The following is a 22,210-nucleotide window of genomic DNA, read 5'->3' as shown; positions in this document are numbered from 1 at the left end:
GCAGACAGAGTGAGACAGACAGAGTCAGACAGACAGACAGAGGGAGACAGACAGAGTGAGGCAGACAGAGTGAGACAGACAGAGACAGACAGAGTGATACAGTCAGAGTCAGACAGACAGACAGAGGGAGACAGACAGAGTGAGACAGAGGGAGGGTGGGACAGTATCAGACAGAGTGAGACAGTCAGAGTCAGACAGACAGACAGAGGGAGACAGACAGAGTGAGACAGAGGGAGGGTGGGACAGTATCAGACAGAGTGAGACAGATAGAGTGAGACAGAGGGAGGGTGGGACAGTATCAGACAGAGTGAGACAGATAGAGTGAGACAGAGGGAAGGTGGGACAGTATCAGACAGAGTGAGACAGATAGAGTGAGACAGAGGGAGGGTGGGACAGTATCAGACAGAGTGAAACAGACAGAGTGAGACAGAGGGAGGGTGGGACAGTATCAGACAGAGTGAGACAGATAGAGTGAGACAGAGGGAGGGTGGGACAGTATCAGACAGAGTGAGACAGATAGAGTGAGACAGAGGGAAGGTGGGACAGTATCAGACAGAGTGAGACAGATAGAGTGAGACAGAGAGAGGGTGGGACAGTATCAGACAGAGTGTGACAGATAGAGTGAGACAGAGGGAGGGTGGGACAGTATCAGACAGATAGAGTGAGACAGAGGGAGGGTGGGACAGTATCAGACAGATAGAGTGAGACAGAGGGAGGGTGGGACAGTATCAGACAGAGTGAGACAGACAGAGTGAGACAGAGGGAGGGTGGGACAGTATCAGACAGAGTGAGACAGATAGAGTGAGACAGAGGGAGGGTGGGACAGTATCAGACAGAGTGAGACAGATAGAGTGAGACAGAGGGAGGGTGGGACAGTATCAGACAGAGTGAGACAGAAGGAGGGTGGGACAGAGTGAGACAGATAGAGTGAGACAGAGGGAGGGTGGGACAGTATCAGACAGAGTGAGACAGATAGAGTGAGACAGAGGGAGGGTGGGACAGTATCAGACAGAGTGAGACAGACAGAGTGAGACAGAGGGAGGGTGGGACAGTATCAGACAGAGTGAGACAGACAGAGTGAGACAGAGGGAGGGTGGGACAGTATCAGACAGAGTGAGACAGAAGGAGGGTGGGACAGAGTGAGACAGATAGAGTGAGACAGAGGGAGGGTGGGACAGTATCAGACAGAGTGAGACAGAAGGAGGGTGGGACAGAGTGAGACAGATAGAGTGAGACAGAGGGAGGGTGGGACAGTATCAGACAGAGTGAGACAGATAGAGTGAGACAGAGGGAGGGTGGGACAGTATCAGACAGAGTGAGATAGAGTGAGACAGAGGGAGGGTGGGACAGTATCAGACAGAGTGAGACAGACAGAGTGAGACAGAGGGAGGGTGGGACAGTATCAGACAGAGTGAGACAGAAGGAGGGTGGGACAGAGTGAGACAGACAGAGTGAGACAGAGGGAGGGTGGGACAGTATCAGACGGAGTTTGTATTAACTTCCTGTTAAACGTGTGACACTGACACTGAGAGCATGAAGCAGGAAGTTCATCCTGGATTTCTGTTCCTTTATCCACATTTTTCGGAGCTTCATGATTCCAGCATTACGGAGTAGAGCAGAGAAGATCTGCACATCTGAACCGCGGTGAAGCCAAACTTCACGTGCTTGCTGCTGTAACGAAGGAGAATTAGGGAGGTTCTGATGAGCTGCATCAGATGTTGGAACTCGGGGAAGTTCTGTGATCCTGTACAAGTGGAATTAAAAGGAAACCTCATGTTCACGTGGAGCTCTGGCCTGCATTACTCCTCCACATACACACACAGCTCCTCATGCTGCTTCCATTCGCTTCGTTCGGTTACGTTATAAAAACCTTCTGCTGTTCTCCTCATTTCTAATCGCTTTGGATAAAAGCGTCTGCTTAATGAATAAACAGAAACGAAAATGTAATCGTTTCTATGGTGACGTTCTTACCATGGATGGAAGGAGTCTCCAGTGTCAGTGCTTTGCAACAGTCAGAGGTGAAGCTGTAACTTCGCTCTTTCGTGTGTTGAATTGAATCGAATCATTTTAATTTTTGATTCAAAAAACCAACGAATCACGAAATGAATCGATTCACCCATCTTACACAGCACTGCAGATCTGCTCCACATTTAGGCATGGTATCAGAGGAATGCATCTCGGCTCTTCTGCGAGTTATTTTTACCCACAATCCCCTTCTCTGTATCTCATACAGCTCAGCTGAAGATGGAATCAGCCATCATGTGATAGGCCGCTTTTTCAGAATTTTTTCATATTAAAAGTCGGACTCGCTTCACTCACCTCTCTGGTTGTCGGACGTTAGATGGAGGTCGTTTCTCTCCTGCTGGTATCTGCCCAGCGTTTGAGGCCGCCTGCCAGCTTCATGTTCCCTCACGTTCACTGGTGGTGAGGTGGTGGAGATGAACTGCGGGTTAGGGACAGTGTTGACTTTCGGGATCGTGTGATGAAGGTTCCGGTGATCGTCAGGGTTTTTCTCGGTTCTCCTGATACCAAATGTGTTACCGGGTGTGGTTTCTCTCGGAGGAACCTGGGTCTGTCTGACGGCGGTTTCCGTCTGAGATGATAAGATTTCAGAAGATCCTGAATCTGTCTTAATAGTAGTAATGTTTAGCGAGTCCTCGGTTCCTTCTTCTCTAGATTCGGCGTCATACGTGCCCAGTGTCTCTCTAAGCTCCTTCCTGGTGTCTTCACGTAGGACATCGTGTGGATTTTGACCTTGAGGAGCTCCAGGAGACGGCACGGAAGCATCTGGAGTTGCGGTTGCTTCTGGGAAATAGTCGTAGTCTTCAGTCTCTTCAATCTCCGACGTGCTGCCGGTGTAAATCGGGACCGAGTTACTGGGAGATTCGTTATCTTCGCTGGGGAAATCTCCGGGATTGTCATGTTTGGAGATCTGAAGGTCATTCTCCTTTACATCAGGGTTCTTGTCCGTTTCTGAGGAGCAATCAGGAATGACCGAGCACATGAGGTCACCACCGTCGTTGGGACAGTGACAGACCTGACACAGATCCATTTTGAACGAGTGACCCGCTTCGTATTTCTGGTTTCCGTAGACGCAGCCGAGGCGCAGGCAGTGAGGACACGCCTCGGTGGAGTCGGACATCTCGATGCAGTGAGGAGCAACGTCAGGACACAGGATGAAGCGACAACTTATCCTTCCTCCGCCCGCCGGACACGAACACTCCGTACTGCCCGAGTCCACCAGGTACGACTTTCCTTCAGGAACCTTCCCGTTTTTAAACCCGGCGCTGATGCAGTCATAATACTGATACCCTTCACACGTGCACCCTCGCTGTAAACACGTGGCACAGCACGCTCCGCTCTCCAGGACCTCCTCAATGCAGCTGTCCAGACGTGGACAGTCCACTCCGATGCACTTTTTCTGCCCGAGACACGTGTGGAGACGTACGAGAACGCACGCGATGACGGTCCATTTCACCCGGACTCGCTCGTTCATTCTTTCAGTTCGAGGTTAACACGTCGCAGACGCTCCTTTCTGCTCCGAACGCCGCTGACCTGCGATCAGAAGAAAACGCGTGCGTTGTTACTATAACATACACAACACACTGATATTACCCCACGCTGATGCTGAACTCGGGATTGTGATCGGTCAGAAGGTGCGGATTCGTTTTCTAGAACAGCGGAACACGAGACTTCGTATATACAGGGCTGTTGTCGGAGTAAAAGTTTCATTACTGTGTGAAATTTGGTGGCCATTTTTTAGAAGGGTGCCAATAATTCTACGCTGAGTTTAATACGGATCTGTTAAATGATAATAAGCAGATAATAAAGTTTCAATTCAGATGAACAGGTTTGTAATGAATCGTACGTCACAATGAACACTGCGTCCTGGAAAAGGTTCTGCAGGTTCTCCGGGTAACGGCGTGTTAAATCACTGACAGAAACATGTGCTGGAGGTGCTGCAGAGGTCAAAGGTCACCTCGCTCTGTCTTGTAATTTCACTAGATGACAACGTGCTCGTGTGAAAGTGTGTGTGCGTGTGTGTGTTAGGGAAACGTGCTAAAACTCGCCCTCGGGCTCCGGGTTACAGCCTCCAACGTCACCGCACACACACACACACACACACACACACACACACACACACACGATAATATCTGATTTCATGTTTTATATTAAACTTTTATTGGGTCACATTAGTCAGTGACGGTGATCATATTTAACTAAAATTATTCAAATTGACACATTTATTTCTCCTGAATCAATCAGGGGTGCTAATAGCTTTACGCTTAAACCAGACACACACACACACACACACACACCCCAGAGCTGTGAGACAGCAACGCTCCAGGCTTTTTATATTATTTAAATTGCTTTGTTTTGATTTTCACCCATATTAACTGTACATTCAATCAAACACAGCTGAGATGTTACCTAAACGAGTCGAGCTAATAAAAGCTACGGTGCTATTTGAACAGATCGGCTAATAAAGGCCATGATGCTAACCGCATGAGTGCGCTCAACTAGTAAAGGCTATAATGCTACAATAAGCGCTATGATGCTAACTAACCAAGCTTAGCTAATTCTAATGAAGTGAACTGAACGGACGAAAGAAAAGACACGTATTATAGTGATTTATTTATATGATTTATAACTATTTTCACTATTAGCGTGTCCCGACGTAACCACCGCGTGTGATATTGAAGGATGAAGGAACGTGTATGAAACCCAACACACTAAATCAATGTCCTGCTGGTGTAAACTCGACGGCCTACGTTCGTCTTTAGGGCGTGCAAACTTTTGTTTGACAAACAAGACAGACGAACGAGAGGAGGCGGACGTCTACGCCGTAGAAACGTGTTAAACAGAATCACGTCACCGGATTTAACCGAATTCATTAAAGTGGAATAAATCAGATCGCCGATGAACTAAAGTACGTTCACTTTTGTAGAGTTTGATATTTGATCAGCTGTGTGTTTCACCGATGTACCAATTAACCACGCAAACGCCGCTCGGTCCGCACGCGCTCAGCGCGGGCCGAGCGACATACCGTGACGATATGACATTATTGTATGAACTGTTGTTTCACAAATTATTGTGAAAAAAAAAAAAAAAACACTCTTTAGACTTGAGGTGTCTGTTCAGACCAGACGTTTAAAGAAATGAACCGAAAATCAAACCGAATTCGACCGCTTACGCCGCTTCGGCATAAACGTGATCGTATGTTCTTCGTGTGTAATCACGTGAGTAATACTGTATGCGATCACGTGAAAAAGCGTGCCAACACGGGCCCCGGACGTAACGTGGACGATATGTGATCACACGTGAGAAATAAAAACACTACACGTGAGAGAAGGAGGTGAAAGTGCAATGACGTGAAGGATGTGAAGAAGATATATACAGTACATACGTATACAGTACTCGCTAAAAGTCTTTCTCTAGTACAAACTTATAGATAATCATTTCTTATACATAGTTATTTCTGTTTATTAATTTTATATACTTTTTTTTTTTTTTTAAAGGCATCGTTGCTCTACAGCATTTCTTTGTATGTTCCTAAAACCTGCCCACAGTACCGTGTTGAGGTTTTTGCAAGGGATTTTATGCATAAAAGCGAAGGTTTAAATCCTTAAGCGTCAATTTAAACTGTTTAAGTTAAAATAGGATCGTACTTTTGTTTAAATAATTCCTTTTAACATCACTCTAACAGTTCAGATCAATGTTTAATCTATGAAGCTTGTGTAAACATGACTCACTGATAAAGTCTTATTGATTCACATTACTGACATATTTGTGTCTCTGCATTCAGTTATTCATTATAATAATAATCACTAATAATATTACTAATAATCACTCATCTTAAAAGAAAGAAAAGAAAATCATGATACAGTGTAAAGCTGTTCTTTATGTTATTAGAAATAATACAGAAACAGTCTGTATTTCTTTAGGCTGCTGGATATAATCGAGTCGTGTGGATTAAATGAATCTCGACACATTGGAAATATCGCAGTTCAGATCTTTTTGGATCCAGTGGATCGCGCTGATTTTTGCAGGTAGCGTCTCATTGCTACTTTTCAGATCACAAAACAGCACTAAATACTGACTCGTAAGCCATTTAAACTCACCAAACAACCTGAACTACAAACTTACCTGAGTGTGTTCAGTGTTGATTCACTTCTGAATCTGTGCGTTTCTCTGAGCACTGACGCAGAAGAGGCTCTGAGACCAGAGCAGTGAGCAGAGATCTCTAATCTCTAACACGCACACACACACACACACACACGCACGCACACACACACACACACGCGCGCGCGCACGCAGTGCTCACTCCGAGTCACTTCACCGACTCTTTCAAACGGAATCGACTCCTGAAAGGTGATTCCGGTTTAATGAATCGAACTGCTCGAGATTCGATTCAATTGATTCACGAAGATTCATTACAGCTTTAATTTCGCTGTTAATTTCTGAATTCTGCATTCTGATTGGTCAGAAGGTGCTGATTAATCTTTTTATAAAGTAGAAAACTTTATATCAATGCGCTCGTTCTAATACGTTATCGTTTCTATAGCGACAGATCGTTCACAGGGACCTTATCACGCTCCACTGATAAACGGATTAAAACGTTGTTTTCCTGGTTAACCTTTAGGGAAGGAGTCTCCAGTGTCAGAGGTAACTGCTGTAAACTTGAAGTTTTCCGACATCTCCGGGACGGAGGGGTTTACGCTCCTTTTGCGGTTTCTCGGTAACACGACAAGCTGCGTTTTTGGGGGGGGGTTTTTTGTCTTATTAAAAAACACGTGTGTGTATTTACTTAAAATCATCATCTAAATCCACACATTCACGTCGAAGTTAAAGATGTACACGTCTCACAGAGGGAAGCTTCAACGAAGGTTAAAGAAAGCTTCGACACGTGAATTCTCTCTCTCTCTCTCTCTGTGTGTGTGTGTGTGTGTGTGTGTGTGTGTGTAAGTTTTGACCTGACTGTAGGTGAATTACTGGTGTGTGGTAAACGTGGTGATTCCTGAACTGTTCCTCGCTCCAGGGTGAAATATTTGAATAAAATGAGATAACAGGGCTCCAGAGGTCCGAACAGATGTGGCTTCTAAAAGCTTCTCAGATCTTCTTTAACTGGTTTCTTGAAAGGATTTTGTGCGACTTTTTAACCGGATCCGCACATAAACATTACAACACATCTTTAGAAACAGACGACTCGCAGACAAAACGTAAAAATGTAGAAGAACTTCTACAACAAATCCTGTTGCTCTCACGTCACTGATCAAATGATCGCACACTTACACAACCAACACATTCGAACAAAGAGTTCTCCAAGGGTTCTCCTCGGCCGTCCCTCAGTAGAACTCTACAGCAGTAGAACCCTTTGAGGAGGCCTTGTTTATCCAATCCTACTGAAGAACCCTTTTTTACTTCAAACGGTTGAAGATATTTACTTCACACAGTGTCACGGCTGTGGCGAAACATTCTAACTTGGTGCGCTCTTAGATCAAAGAGTTCTTCGAATCAAAGGTTCCTTATGGGATTAATTAAGAGATCATACAGTAGCACTGACAAAGGGGTTCTTCTTGGAATCATCTCTTATAGGAAACACTACTAGTTTGTAGAGGGGTTGTCCCTCTGCAGGAACCCTTAAAGGTTCTATGTAGAACTCTACAACAGTGTTTTCATACTGTAACACAGGGTAGAAACCTATGTGGAGGCCTTATTTATCCATGGAACCCTTAAAGAACCCTTTTTACATTTACACAACCAATACGGTGTCACTGCAGTGACAGAACGCTCTTAGTTCTTGGTACACCCTTACTAAAAAAAAAGGTTCTTCAATGGTTCTTTAAGGATTTTTTTTTTTTTTTTGGATAAAGCCCTCGTAAAAGTGTTCTATACTGTGTTACATGAAAGAAACGTTTAACGGTACCATCCAAAGGGATAACTGGAGAACTTTCCTTTTCAGAAGTGATTCCAAGTCGAACTCTTTTGTGGAAGCTATAAACCCTTAACGATCCAAAGAACCTTTTGGGGAATTCCATGTTGCTCGTGTAAATGTTTGTTAACCCTTAAAGGTCTGAGATCACGCCCACGCAAAGTAAAAGCTTCTTGTTAAAAGCTCCATCAATGGCGACGTCTTAACCTCCTGGCAGAGGCAACTAGGCGTTGAATTCCAATATCCTGGTACTTACTGTATAGGAGAATTTACAAAGTCCTCAACAGCCTCAAAGCATCACTGAAAGCATCACCTCCGGGTTTTTACAGCAGATTCGGGAGCTTTAATCTGTATTCAGCTCTCTTCATGGCCTGAAGTGTGTTTTCATCTGACCGCAAAACTACGACTGTAGCTCCAGGGAGGCTTGGTGAAGTTCAGGAGCTGTGTCCTGTGTGTTGTGTCTCAGGAAGAGCTTCTTTAATGCAAATCTTCTCAACGCAATCTTCTAGAATCTGTGTTTTTATGTTCTTCTCCTTCTTCTCCAGCGTTACAAGCCGGAACTGAAATGGACTTCATTGGAATTACTTAAACGTCATGAATCTACACAAGATATCCCGTAATACGGGATAACGTGGAGGCTCGGGAAACACGTGCCAAAGAAGATTCTGCGGTTTGACGAGATATAAATAAATAAATAAATCAGATGTTGGTCTTGGAACAAACCCTTCATTACTCAACACCCTAAGAACATCGCCCCCACTGTGAAGCACGGTGGTGGTTGCATCACGTTGAGGCAATGCTTTCCATTTCAGCAGACAAACTGGGTAGTATTGAGGGGGAGATGGATGGAGCCAAATACAGAGCAATCCTTGAAGAAAACTTCCGTGCGTGTGCAGTACCTTGGGGGCTGATCTTTACTTCCTAACAGAATAACAACCCTAGGCGTACTGGAAAGGCTCGACTGAGTGCAGATCTCTTGAATTGCTCTTCAATCTCACAGAACTCGCAGAGAAGGACCTAGAGTCAAATTGGGGTCACAATAAAATATATTTTGCACTTTCACAGGTTAGACATATTGTGTTAGTTAAATCCATTTCAGTGGAAAAGTGTGTGTGTGTGTGGGTGGGGGGGGGAGTTACTTATGCAAAGCACTGTAGGTTTGCCAAATATGTGTTAAGATGTTGTTATGAGATTGATTTTTATTGATTTATTTTTTGTTAGAGGTTCATTTCTGTAATTGTTCGACTGGACAATCTGAATATCTGAGTTCCATATTTTTCGGTATAATTTATTAAATAATATGAAGGAAGGTCCTGAAAGGGGAAAAAAAAAATCCGAAACCTGAAATGAGCACTACTGAAACTGTGATTTCTTATCAGTTTATGTCATCGTATTTTTTTGTGTCATTTGTTTGGATTTGAACGGGTCTGAGTCAGATTTGTGGGAAATAAGAAACGGGTATAAATTATTCATCCCCCTGCTCCAGCTCCTCATCCATGAGGTCAGTTCTTACGTCAAGTCCTTCTGAGTCACAAGCACTTCACTGAACTCATTTCAATGCTTTCCAACTTCTTACATCACCTTACACACACACACACACAGTTTCTCACACACATGTACACACACACACACTTTCTCACACACATGTACACACCCACACCGACGTTCACTCATCCATGAGGTCCATGTTCACTCAAACACACACACACACACACACACACCTATTCCGTTCTTTACAGTTCTTTGTTCGTACAATCATTAAATACTGTAGTACAAAATATGTGATGTATGATTCATTATGGTACACGTAAATACACCACTGTAAAGGGACTAGTAGAGAGAATACTACAGACACGGTGGAATTAATGAACAAATGTATTGGTTTTATTTATGAAATACCATCCAATCACAACATATGTTTCTTTGAATCAAAGCAAAAATAATAAGCTACAAAAGAAAATGATAAAAACTGCAGTACAGTAAAACATCTTCCGTGTTCCTTGCCTGGATTACTGTGAAAAGCAAAACAAAGCGTTGCTTACTGCAGTGATTTTCCAAAGGGGCGCCGCAGCCCCCTTGAGGGCCGCCAGGGGGCGCCCGGGGGGCCGCAACAATTTGGTGTGTCCATCCCTTCCACTAGTATGTTTCCTCTTTCTCACTCTCAGACAACCACACACACACACACACACACACACAATCAATTCCTAATGTAATGTAAAGATGTAAGATGTAATTATTAATAAAAAAAAGGGGGATGTATTCAGAAGTCTGTATTTTTAATGTGTTTTAAAGACATCTTGCAAAAGGGGGGCCTCGGTCAAATGTTAATGCTATTTGGGGGCTTTGCCCTGGAAAAGTTTGGGAACCCCTGGCTTACTGTACTTCTATATTTCCATCAACCCTGTCTTGTGGATTTGGCCACAGGTTCTCATCCACATCACAATGGATGTGTGTTTTCTTTAGCCAAACTTCTTGGGAAGAATCTTCGGGCATGACGAATCCAGGCCTCACGCCGGCTGAAGTGATGTCATTGTGTGTGTCATCCATGGCCTGGAGAAGGGCGACTTGTTCGTGAGGACGCCGATCATATACCTTCCACCTCCATGTGGAGAAAAGTTCCTCAATCGGGGGAAGGAAAGGAGAGTGTGGGGGGAAATGCAGGGTGGGAAACACCATCTGAGCATGATGGAAGCTGGAGTTATCCCATACAGTGACGTACGTACAGTACAGTCGGTCACACCACCAGTTCTACAGGCGTGATTTAGCTCATCGAGGAAGGTTACAATGAGAGCTGCATATATGATCCAAGACGAGATCTGCGTCCCACTACATCTTCCGATATCGCCACACACATGGTGATGTATACCCCACGTTGTCCAGGTGCTTGGATGCTTGCTCGCTGGACAGTGAAATTCCGAGCTCTCCTCCTTGGATGATTACACAGGAAGTGTTTCTTGTTGAAAAACCTGACGCATGCACAGGATAAATTCCCCTCCTAATAATATGCTTACAATAAGTATTGTAATGAATCCATCCTTGCATGTTTGGATATATGAAAGCTGCGCAAAAGATGTGATAATTTATGTGCCGTTCATGAATTCATTGTTGAATAACTCAGACATTTCAGTGCATTTTGCTTCATTAAGAATGTTGTTATCAACCAAACTCCAACAACAGTCCGGCAGGTCCCTGAAGGGCAGCGACGTCAGCCATCTGAGCACACTCAACATTAAGTGACGTCGCGTCGAAGAGACGCCCGAGAGAGCGAGGATACTGCATTCGACTTGCCTCGCTTCCTCGCTCCTCACATCTCATCCTTGAATCCTTCCCTCGCATCCTAATGGGGTGGAGCTAAGACGCAAGGAAAGGAAACAAGGATGCGCAAATAAGAAATGAGACGCACCCACGGTCTTGGCCAGGTTGAAGCCTGCCTCATCTAAAAAGATGAATTTGTGATGATTTTTGTCAGCATCCAGCTCCGTCACCATCGAAAAAGACTTTTTGGAAAGACAGTTACTGACTGCGGTGATGTAGAACTTTGGGGGAATTTGAAACCGAACAGATCTGAACGTACTCAGTCCTCGGTTGCGTCACCGTGTCTGCATTTCTTTCAAAAGGCACACGGTGTCTATCATAGCTGTTTTAGAGACAGTATATACTTAGACTAAGGCTCTGGGTTACTGATCAGAAGGTCGGGGGTTCAATCCCCAGCACTGCCAAGATGCCACTGTTGGGCCCTTGAGCAAGGCCCTTAACCCTCTCTGCTCCAGGGGGCGCTGTATCATGGCTGACCCTGCGCTCTGACCCCGGTTTCCTGACAGGCTGGGGTATGTGAAGAACAGGATTTCACTGTGCGTATGTATATGTGATTAATAAAGACTCATAATCATAATCATAATATACAGTATTACGTTAAATATGTTTAAACATTTCCAAAGTGCTTTACACAGCAGCTGGTGTAGTTAACAATTTATTACAGAATATATATATATCACATCCAGGAAGATACAAATTTTTGAATCTGATATAATTATTTTATAAAAATATATATATATATTTTATTATTAATAATATATTAACGTACACTATTCGATCTCGTGACAGTGAAGGAACATTTATGAACCTCAACACAATGCATGCCTTGATGATTAAACTATTTTAGTTTATTTTTAAAAAAATAATTTATTCAAAAATGACAATAGAGAATTTAATTAAATATTATTTATCCCCCCCCCCCTAATTTCGAACAGCAGTTTAAGAATCACACCTGTTTGCGTGTAGAGTTATAAATATCTCTACATGATTGCGACATTCATAAATGACAGAAACAGAAAGTAAATAAATAAAATATTTGCCCTCAGTGAACGGAAAGAGAAAGTTTCAAATAATAAAAAAAAAAACTTTCAAATAAAGTTCAATAAATACGACTCTGTGCCTTTAAGGCAGGGAAGCGGAAGTCTTTCAAATCTCTATAAATACCAAATCGCGTTGTATAGGTCATCTAGTGCACTATATAGGGCGCACGGGCTGCTTGTTTTATACATTATTAAGGCAGTAGGCGCCATTTTGGGATGCAGTGGAGGTTTGAATGGCGGCCTACATTTCCCAGAATACACCGCATCCGCGTTTTGTGGTGGGCAAAGCAACGCGATGGCGGGTATTTCCACGCGACTGCAGTGGTGAAGAAGTGAGAGTGAGTGAGTGTGTGTGTGTGTGTGTGTGTGTTAGTAATATTAACTAGATAATTAAACTCGGCCTTTTGGGTAGTTAAGTGTGTGTGTAGTTCAGTGATCACGCGCTGAGGTGAATATGTGAACGTTATGCAGCGCGCGCGAGAGAGAGCGCGTGAGTGACCGTTAAAAGTCATGCCGAGGCTGCACGAGCTGCGCGCGCTGGGGGTCACAGTGATATTTTAGTGTTTTTCACTCCCGCTTTTTGTGTGTTTATTTATTTATAGATTTATTTATCAATTTAAAAATATCTCTCCTCTATCTCTGTTGTAGATCAGTGAAGTGGAGCTGAATTATTCCTCCTCCTCAGCCTGAAGTGAATGAAACGGAACCCTGATGGAAGGACTCAGGTTCCGGTGTGTGTTCCTGCTGCTGCTCCTGACTTCCGGTTGCTTTTCTCATAGCCAGGCTGCTAAACTCAACATCCCCAAAGTCCTGCTCCCTCTGGCCAGGAGCACCAAGATCAACTTCACTCTGGAGGCCACTGAAGGCTGCTACAGATGGTAAAGAGGAAGTGACGTACACTTCATGAACAATTGTGTGGAATCATTAATAATTAAAAACACACACACACAGCAGAAAAGACAAAAGCTCGGTCTAGTCCCCTGTATCACCTCCATGTTTATTTAATGTTCTCTGAACACACCTGAAACCTGCGACGTGAGGAAATACTGACTGGTTTCGTGATCCTGTGGGCGACTGCGTGTCACACCTCACTTCCTGTGTCACTGAAACACTGATCACCCCCTGATATATGAAATACAGACACATACGCTGTCAAGTTATATAAAGTGATAAACATAGTGAAACCGCCATTTTGTTTCTTCTATATGAATAGGATCTTGCTGTAGCCTCATCACACCGCCCCGTCACTCTGTACTATAACTATTTTACTAGAACGGCAACACATTGATTATTTGTCTGGTTTTGTGTGCGCGTGCAGGTCGTCGAACAGACCCGAGGTGGCGAGTGTCGAGTCCATAGACGTGGACGAGCGTCAGTGTTCTCAGAGAGCCGTGCTTCAGGCTCGCTCCACTCAGCTGTCGCGCCTCACCAGTATTATTCTAGCCGAGGACGTCGGTGAGCAAACACGAGTCTCTACTAAAGTATAGATTGTTTGTTTGGTTATTTATTTATTTATTCTTAAAACGCTCCGGTGTGTTTCAGTGACGGGGCAGGTGTTACGCTGCGACGCCATCGTGGACGTCATCAGCGAGATTCAGATTGTCTCCACCACACGGGAGCTCCACCTGGAGGACTCGCCCCTGGAGCTGATGATCCATGCGCTGGATTCAGAGGGTGGGGGGCACAAACTTTTACACACACGCACAAACAACTGAGAAATAGACAGTATTCAGCGTAACAGCGAGGCCAATTCATTAGTTTGTGCTGTACACAAAAGACATCTGGGTTTGAGATCAAAAGATGGAAATGAGACGAGCAAAAGTATCGGAACAGATCAGTCTTGAAGTGAATAACAGGTCATGTTCGGTTACGTTTCCTTTACTCGCAGTAACTGCATCAATCCTACGACTCACTGACGCCAAACTGCTGGTTTCTTCTTCTGTGAAGCTTCTCCAGGTTTCTCCTGCAGCTTCTTTCAGTAGTTGTTTGTTTCGGGGGGGTTCTCCCTTCAGTCTCCTCTTCAGGAGGTGAGATGCTGATCAGTTGGGTGAAGGTCTGGTGATGGACTTGTCCAGTCTAGAACCTTCCACTTTCCCCCTGATGAAGTCCTGTGTTGAGGTGGAAGTGTGTTTTGGATCGTTGTCTCGCTGCATGATGAAGTTCCTCCTGATTCATTCGGATGCGTTTCTCTGTAAATTATCAGACAGGATGTTCCTGTAGACTTCTGAATTCATTCTGCTGCTCCATCATGAGTTCATCATCAATAAAGATCAGTGAGAATGTTCCAGAAGCAGCCATGCAAGCCCAAGCCATGACACTACGTCCACCATGTTTCACAGATGAGCTTGTGTGTTCTGGATCATGAGCAGATCCTTTCTTTCTCCACACTTTGGTGTTTCTGTCACTTTGGTAGAGGTTCTTCTCGGTTCCAGAACGTTTGTGGATCATCTCTGTATTTCTTTGTGAATTCCAGTCTGGGTTTCTGATTCTCACTGCTGATGAGCGGTTTCCATCTTGTGGTGTGTCCTCTATATTTCTGCTCTCGAAGTCTTCTCTGAGCGTTGGATTGTGAGACCTTCACCCTGTCCTGTGGAGGTCGTTGATGTCACCGTCTGTTGTTTTTGGGTTTCTCTTCACAGCTCTCACAATGTTTCTGCCATCATCTGTTGTTGTTTTCCCTCGTCCGACCCGTTCAGTGTCTGTTCCTCAGTACCCCAGGGGTTTCTTTCTTTTTCAGGACAGTCCAGATTGTCGTATTGGATATACCCGCTGTTTCTGCACTGCCTCTGATAGATAGATTTTCCCGCTTTTCTCAGCTTCAAATGGACTTGCTTTAGTAAACACACGTCTAACAATGAGATCTCACAAGCGTGCATGAGGATGTGATTCATCACAGTGTCCTTATTATACTATCACGTCACCCAGTGATCGAAGGGAGGCGTGTGTAAAAGTCTGACCTGAAGCGAGTGTTCTTTAGCTGAAGCCTCAAGGTGTGTGTGTGAGCTTTTGTGTGATTCGGCAGTGATCAATGAGCTGTATGATTTGGATTTACTACACTGCTGTTCAGAGACAGGGTGTGTGTGTGTGTGTGTGTGTGTGTGTGTGAGAGAGAACAAAAACTCATTACTCTGCTTAAAACAACACTAACAAACCCACAGGCATTACTGCAAACAATCACATACACACACTCCTACCTGTTTAGCCAGTCTGGTGTGTGTGTGTGTGTGTGTGTGTGTGTGTGTGTCCATGTGCATTAGCACTTTTACTTATTTTGGCTTAAGACGTGATTGTGTTCAGGAAATAAAATAAGGAGAGGAATGTTTTAAGAGGTTTGATGTGAAGTGAGAGTAAGTGATGATGATGATGATGAAGAAGATGAACTGGACGATGTGATGATGATGATGATGATGATGTCAATAACAATATTATAAACATTTGTGATGGATAATATCCCAGTCCACCTTTCTGAGATATTATAGATATGATATCTTTTCATTAGACATCTATATTTTTCTCAGTGATGAGTATATAGAAGCAATAAATATAAAAATCAATATAAATTTGTCATTTCCAGTGGAATTTTAACAACCTTTTTTTATTAACTATATATATGTTTTAAAATTTATTGCAAACCGACTAGACGCAGCTGCTGGTCTTAACATTGTGTGCTTAATTTTTTAAAATCATAAACTTCATGTTTTTTTCACTGAGAAATAAATGTTCTGTGTTGTTTACGTTTTTATTACGTTTCTAAACGTTTGTTTAAATAATTTTAGAAAATAATTTTGAAGCAGCTGCTGGTCTTATAATTAATTGTAAAATAAAAATAATTCTCTTTCAGTACATTATTTTTTTTCCCTACTTTTTAATATCGTTTTATTACATTTTAAAATATAATTTTAAATAATTACAAACCGGTTGGAAGCAGCTGCTGATTTTAATTTTGTTCTTAATTTTTTTAAAATTGTAAACTTAGAGAACTTCTGACTTTTCAGTGATATATATATATATATATATAAAACTTTTTTTTCATTTTGTTTTTATTACATTTTTAAATGTTATTTTATTAAATAGATCTTTTCAGGTGAAATATTTTTATTACATTTGTATGTTTTTTTTTTTGGTACATTCAGACATTTCAGATATAAAAAAAAAAAAAAACCCTAATGTGTTTGTTATACATCAGTTTATCTATAATTAGTTGAATGAGTTATTGATGAATAATAACCAGTATAACGGTGATGAGTGTTGTGAATGAGACCGTGGTTATTCTGTCGTTTTGTCTTATCTCTCGGCCCTGGAGTGAAATCCTTCTCTCGGCTGTGTGTGTTCTGCGTGTTTTTGTTTTTAGTTGTTTTATATTTGGTGTTTGTGCAGGAAACACGTTCAGTACGCTGGCTGGTCTGGTGTTCGACTGGAGCCTCGTGAAGGGCACAGAGACGGCCACGTTCCCCGATACTTACAGCTCGTTACGGTAACACACACACACACACACACACACACACACACTCATTAACTCAAATCTTCATCTTCGTGCTCCAGATGTTGTTGTTTAGTTGAAAGTGGAATAAAACAGAAGACGAGCCCATGATCTCACACAGTGTTTATTATTTACTTAATAGCCGCTAATGTGAACGGGGTTTTGTCCCCTCAGAGTTCTGAAGTTCTCCGAGTCGACCTACACGCCGCCGGTGCACATCTCGGAGATGGAGCGAGTCGGGAAGCAGGGAGATATCATCCTGGTGTCTGGGATTAAAACTGGCCACGCGAAACTGAAAGCTAAAATCCAGGAGCCTCTGTACACGGTACACGCTTTCCCTCTCCAAGATCTAATTCAGTAAAAAGATCTAATCCGGTAGAGCTGGATCTGCGTTATTTCTTCATTCAGTAACCGACAATAAACAGTTTGTTAATGTCGAATTTAAGATGCTTTTTAAGCAAACAATAATTGAATCCAAAATTTCTCAGTTAAAGCGCATTAATTTGAATACTAATTCAATATTGAATATTAATCTTGGTTTATAACTAGTATCCTTGAACCTATAGTGACTGTTAATGAGTATTAATACTTCTGTAATGAATATTAATAAGTTAATATTGAGTCTGTAATGACCATCACTGAATCAACAATGAGTAAGGATGTGTCTGTAATGAATATTGTAGGATCTGCAGTGAATATTAATGCGCCTATAATGAATATTAATGAGCCTATAATGAATATTAATGCTTATGCAATGAATATTGTTGAATAGGCTGTGACTATTAATGTGCCTTTAATGACTATTAATGAGTCTGTAATGAATATTAATGAGTCTGTAATGAATGGTAAGTGTATAGTTAATATTGTTGTGTCTGGAACAACCATCAGTGACTCAACAATGAATATTAATGAGTCTGTAATGAATATTAATGAGTCTGTAATGAATAGTAAGTGTATAGTTAATATTGTTGTGTCTGGATCAACCATCAGTGACTCAGCAATGAATATTAATGAGTCTGTAATGAATATTAATGAGTCTGTAACGAATAGTAAGTGTATAGTTAATATTGTTGCGTCTGGAACGACCATCAGTGACTCAACAATGAATATTAATGAGTCTGCAATGAATATTAATGAGTCTGTAATGAATGGTAAGTGTATAGTTAATATTGTTGTGTCTGGAACAACCATCAGTGACTCAACAATGAATATTAATGAGTCTGTAATGAATATTAATGAGTCTGCCTCCTCGTTAACTCAACAATAATTAGCAGTAGAGCTATGTTTTTAATTACATTTAAAACATGTTTTTACTTTTTATTTATTTTTTTAAAATTTATTTTAATTTAAGCCTCCTACACACAGTGAGGTTCAGCCACAGGAAGCAAAACAAATTCAATAAAAATCAATTTAATATCACTTTTTTTTTTTGGTAAGATGATTATATTTTTTTTCATATTCCATTTGCAACCTGATGGATAATAAAAAAAAAAAAACACATAGAAATAAGAAAATAAATAAATAAAGCCCAGAGTGACATACGTTTATTTTGATCCTTTTTCCTGAAACATTTTTTTGCCTTTGAATATTTAAATATTATAGAAATATAAATAGTATTTGAGGAATAGAATTCCTTTTATGATACGCAGAAGGCTGCATAAGGACAGCTATTTATTTTATTCCTTTTTAATAATTGTTTAAACTCTGCAGGTCAGTGTATGTTTGTATTGCAAATAAATACACTTGACTTTGCAACAGTGCAATAAATAGCTGGATGATGTTCCTCTGATGTTCCCCTGTGTTCTACAGCATGTTGGAGCTGCTGAGGTGCAACTGCTGATTCTGGAGAACATCCTCCTGAGTCCCGCCTACGACGTCTACCTGCTCGCCAGAACCTCCATCAAGTACAAGGTGCAGAAAATCCGTCAAGGAAAGATCACAGGTCTGTGTTATAGAGACGAAGCGGTGTGTTTGAAGGCCTTGGTGATGTTTGATGATGTCTGATGAGGTTTGGTTCGTGTCTCAGACCTCTCCATGCCGTGTGACCAGTACGAGCTCCAGCTGAAGAACAGCATCGTCGCTCCTGGAGGAGATTCGTATTCTGCGGTGGCCGAGCTCGATCCCGGAACCTCCACGGTCCTCGCCCTTCAGCACGGGCAAACCAACATCGTCCTGGATCACAAGAGTATCCTTCACTCCACACACACGCTTTTACACGCACTGCATGAGTTCACTCAGAAATACGCCAGTTATTATTTCCGGCCTATGAAAACGGCAGATGCGTCATTCGACACGTGAACGTGTCGCTATAACAGCTTGCACGTACACTTTCTTATCGATTAACGTACGGAACATTTTCCTAGAACATAATTCCTGTCGTTTCCATGGTAACAGCTCACTCACAATGACGTTCGGGTTCTCTTCAGCTCAGCGCTGTCCTTGTGATTAGCTGAAGAAGGGCGTGACGACCAGCGAGCTAGAGTATAAACAAAAAAATAAATTAAAAATAATTTTTGTAGCATAATTCGTTTTTTATAACCTCAGCACACCTTTATCCTTAGTACAAACGTAAGGAGCTATGAATATACATGAATATGCAAATTTGGAATTTCATTGCCATTCCTAATAGCTTGATATCACTAATGTTAGCTAGCCTAGCTAGCCCGTTGGCTAACTAGCGCACGTTAGTCACATGACCGGGATTTCAAAGTCTCGATTTATATTCTCTTTACGTTACCATGACGACGTCCATCAGTTCCTGGCTAGCATTACTTAAGCTAGCTAGCTAGGTAGCTAAGCAGGGTGTCGTCCTTGATCGCGCCACAGTTATTTTATTTTGTGACATCACTAACTGAGCTCACGTGTAGCCCCGCCCACAAATATATTTAATGGGTAATTTGCTAAGAAAGTCTTTGTTTCAATCCTGAAAAATTACTTTAACTTTTTTTTTTAAACATTTTATTTTTTTTAATTAAATGACTTATTATTAAGTATTATTTGTTTATAGGTGTGTGTTTTGAGATTAGAAATTTTAACTGCTATTTTTGTTTTTTAAATAGTTCAACTGATTGCTGATGTAAAGTGGCTTTATTTCATTTGCAGCTCATTTCTCTGTGGCTTTAGTTAACGATCGTTGAGACGATTTCCCGAACACGGTGTTTAGGTGTTAATGAGACTCGTTGACCGCACCTTAACTCAGTGTTGAGCTCTGGGGATGAAGGGAGCGTCCCGGCTTCCAAACAGCACGCTGTACGTAGTGGAACCCGGGTACCTCGGTCAGTACGGCGCTCTCCTTACTTTCTTCATTTATAGATTAACACACACTCTACTGTTCAAATCAGCTTTTTATTGTTTATGGAATTCACCTTGTGCCAGAAAACCGCACAAAGAGTTCCTGAAGTTGACATCTGGATTTCTCTGCCTCGATTTTTTTTTTAAATAAATGATTTGTATAAATGCATTTGAAATAAAAAAAAGAATTAGTATTTAAATGATTTAGGTGTATCACATTTTATTTTCAGCTGTGATCCTGTGTGAAACGAAATTTGATATTCCTTTGTTTAAAATTTCAACATCCGTTTATTCTAACATGAATTTAAGAAAGTTTTGTAAATGTAAAATTGTAAAAAATAAAATGTGTATATATATATTTTTAAGCATCTTAAATTTTTATGTGATATTCCAAATTTCAACTCTTGGTATGTAATTTTTTAGATTTTCAAAATGAAAGTTTAAATCACATACTGCACTTCAACTTTTATTCGTTTAGAAGACTTTTTTTTAATTAAAAAATTGAGTCACATAATATTACTCGTAATATTACACAAATATTAATATATAATGTTTAATTTAATATTTTGAGGGAAAAGAAAAACTGTATTTAATCACGTGAATAATATATTATCTCAGTTCAGTAATCTCATTTCAAAGTCTAAATTTTTTTTAAATAATCTTTAATTTATTATTCTTTACTTCTTGAAATTAAATGTTTTTTTATTCTTCCTTTTTTCGTCTTCTTTCTCTTATTATTACTATAATATGCTAATTAAAACATTTACATTCTGATTTAGCTTTTTAAAATTATTATTATTATTATTAGTAGTAGTATAATTTGTGTTGTTGTTGTTGTTGTTGTTTTGCATAAGTGTTTAAGATAAACCCCGGAGAACGCTGGGTTCTGGAGACCGGGAGAACCTACGAGATCTTCATTGAAGTGTTCGACAAGTCCAGCAACAAGATTTATCTATCGGATGTAAGTTAAAATTGTGAATATATATCGGCACCCTCGCTTGCTGTGGTTTTAGAGGAACGATTGTTTGGATTCTTTACTTGTACCTAACACAGATGTTACAGACCCACTGAGCTACTTTTATCTGTAAGATTTTTGTTATTTTTACACACGTGGTGTTCTAACAGAACATCCGGATAGAACCCACCTTCCCTAAAGAGTTCTTCGTGGTTCTGGAGTCGTCCCTGAACGGATCGTACCACCGCGTGAAAGCGCTGAAGAACGGACAGACGGTCATCGAGGGGATGCTGAGGGCCGTCGTCGATCAGGTGTGTGTGTGTGTGTGTGTGTGTGTGTGTGTGTGTGTGTGTGTGTTTTAAGGAGTTATCTATCGTGTTCTTATCCGCTCTTTTCATCTCCTGTGATCAGAGAGGAACCGAACACGCACTTCCTGTCCCGGTGAGGAACGAACAGGACGTCGAAATCTACAACCCCATCATCCTCAATCCCTCCATCCTCACGTTCCCATGGCAACCGAAAGAAGGAGCGTATCAGTACACCATCAAGGTGCGTTCTGAACTTCGCCGACAATCTTTATTTAACTTTATTCTTCATGTAACGCATTAAATAAAATATAGATTTAACATCAATTTATAAAATCTTTTTTTTTTTTTTCACCTTTCAGATAGGATTTAAGAATTATTCTTATTTACTCACATTTTATTGTTTGTTTATTCCTATTTATCAAAAGAATCATTCATTATAAAAATAATAGCAAGAACTCGACTGTAGGAACAATAATGAAACATTTAAAATCATACAAAACGTGTAAGAAGTACGAATGAATAAAGAAATCAGATTTATTAGATGGAAAAAATTTGACAATAAAAAAAATAAAAATAAAAACAATTATATGTATTGTATAATGTTTGCAAGTTTTAAATTCTGTTACGTCTGATAGCACGAACACTATTGTTTTAAATAAATGTGTACATGTACTTATGTTTATGCAGGTCTTGATATTTGGAAAAAATTAACTGAATAATTTGTAATATTAAAATATATTTTAAAAATTAACAATAGTAAAAAAAAAGAAGTAATATTAAAATGGAAAGTTCTGTAGCCATTCTTAAGTTTTAAATGATCCATTTTTGCTATTTGTGATAACTTGTATAGATGGATTTCGATTAACTAGATCTTCTACATGAATGTTA

The 22,210-nt window shown here is 41.1% G+C and overlaps 2 protein-coding genes across 4 annotated transcripts in view; one reads left to right on the top strand and one right to left on the bottom strand.

Moving 5' to 3' along the window:
* LOC128619236 (fibulin-2-like) overlaps nt 1–6,286 on the bottom strand; it is a 41,575-nt gene extending 35,289 nt beyond the window's left edge. The window contains exons 1-2 of the mRNA XM_053643247.1: nt 6,148–6,286; nt 2,320–3,555 (exon numbers count right to left, since the gene is read on the bottom strand). Of these exons, the coding sequence (XP_053499222.1) occupies nt 2,320–3,496 (1,177 nt within the window). The 5' untranslated portion in view covers nt 3,497–3,555; nt 6,148–6,286. The remainder of the gene's footprint in view (nt 1–2,319; nt 3,556–6,147) is intronic.
* Nucleotides 6,287–12,391: 6,105 nt separating this feature from the next.
* nup210 (nucleoporin 210) overlaps nt 12,392–22,210 on the top strand; it is a 29,473-nt gene continuing 19,654 nt past the window's right edge. The window contains exons 1-12 of one of the 3 annotated variants that reach the window (XM_053643434.1): nt 12,392–12,626; nt 12,937–13,166; nt 13,607–13,743; nt 13,831–13,962; nt 16,666–16,762; nt 16,943–17,093; nt 18,578–18,710; nt 18,795–18,953; nt 19,975–20,043; nt 20,914–21,020; nt 21,185–21,325; nt 21,426–21,563. In XM_053643434.1, the coding sequence (XP_053499409.1) occupies nt 13,000–13,166; nt 13,607–13,743; nt 13,831–13,962; nt 16,666–16,762; nt 16,943–17,093; nt 18,578–18,710; nt 18,795–18,953; nt 19,975–20,043; nt 20,914–21,020; nt 21,185–21,325; nt 21,426–21,563 (1,431 nt within the window). In that variant the 5' untranslated portion in view covers nt 12,392–12,626; nt 12,937–12,999. Of the gene's footprint in view, nt 12,627–12,688; nt 13,167–13,606; nt 13,744–13,830; nt 13,963–16,665; nt 16,763–16,942; nt 17,094–18,577; nt 18,711–18,794; nt 18,954–19,974; nt 20,044–20,913; nt 21,021–21,184; nt 21,326–21,425; nt 21,564–22,210 lie in introns of those variants that run through there. The other 2 variants (XM_053643436.1, XM_053643435.1) reach the window with 2 other exon arrangements.

Source organism: Ictalurus furcatus, chromosome 15 (assembly GCF_023375685.1).
Source record: "Ictalurus furcatus strain D&B chromosome 15, Billie_1.0, whole genome shotgun sequence".
NCBI lineage: Eukaryota > Metazoa > Chordata > Actinopteri > Siluriformes > Ictaluridae > Ictalurus > Ictalurus furcatus.
The sequence above is the reverse complement of the archived record's forward strand: the minus strand, read 5'-3'. Positions and strand labels throughout refer to the sequence as shown.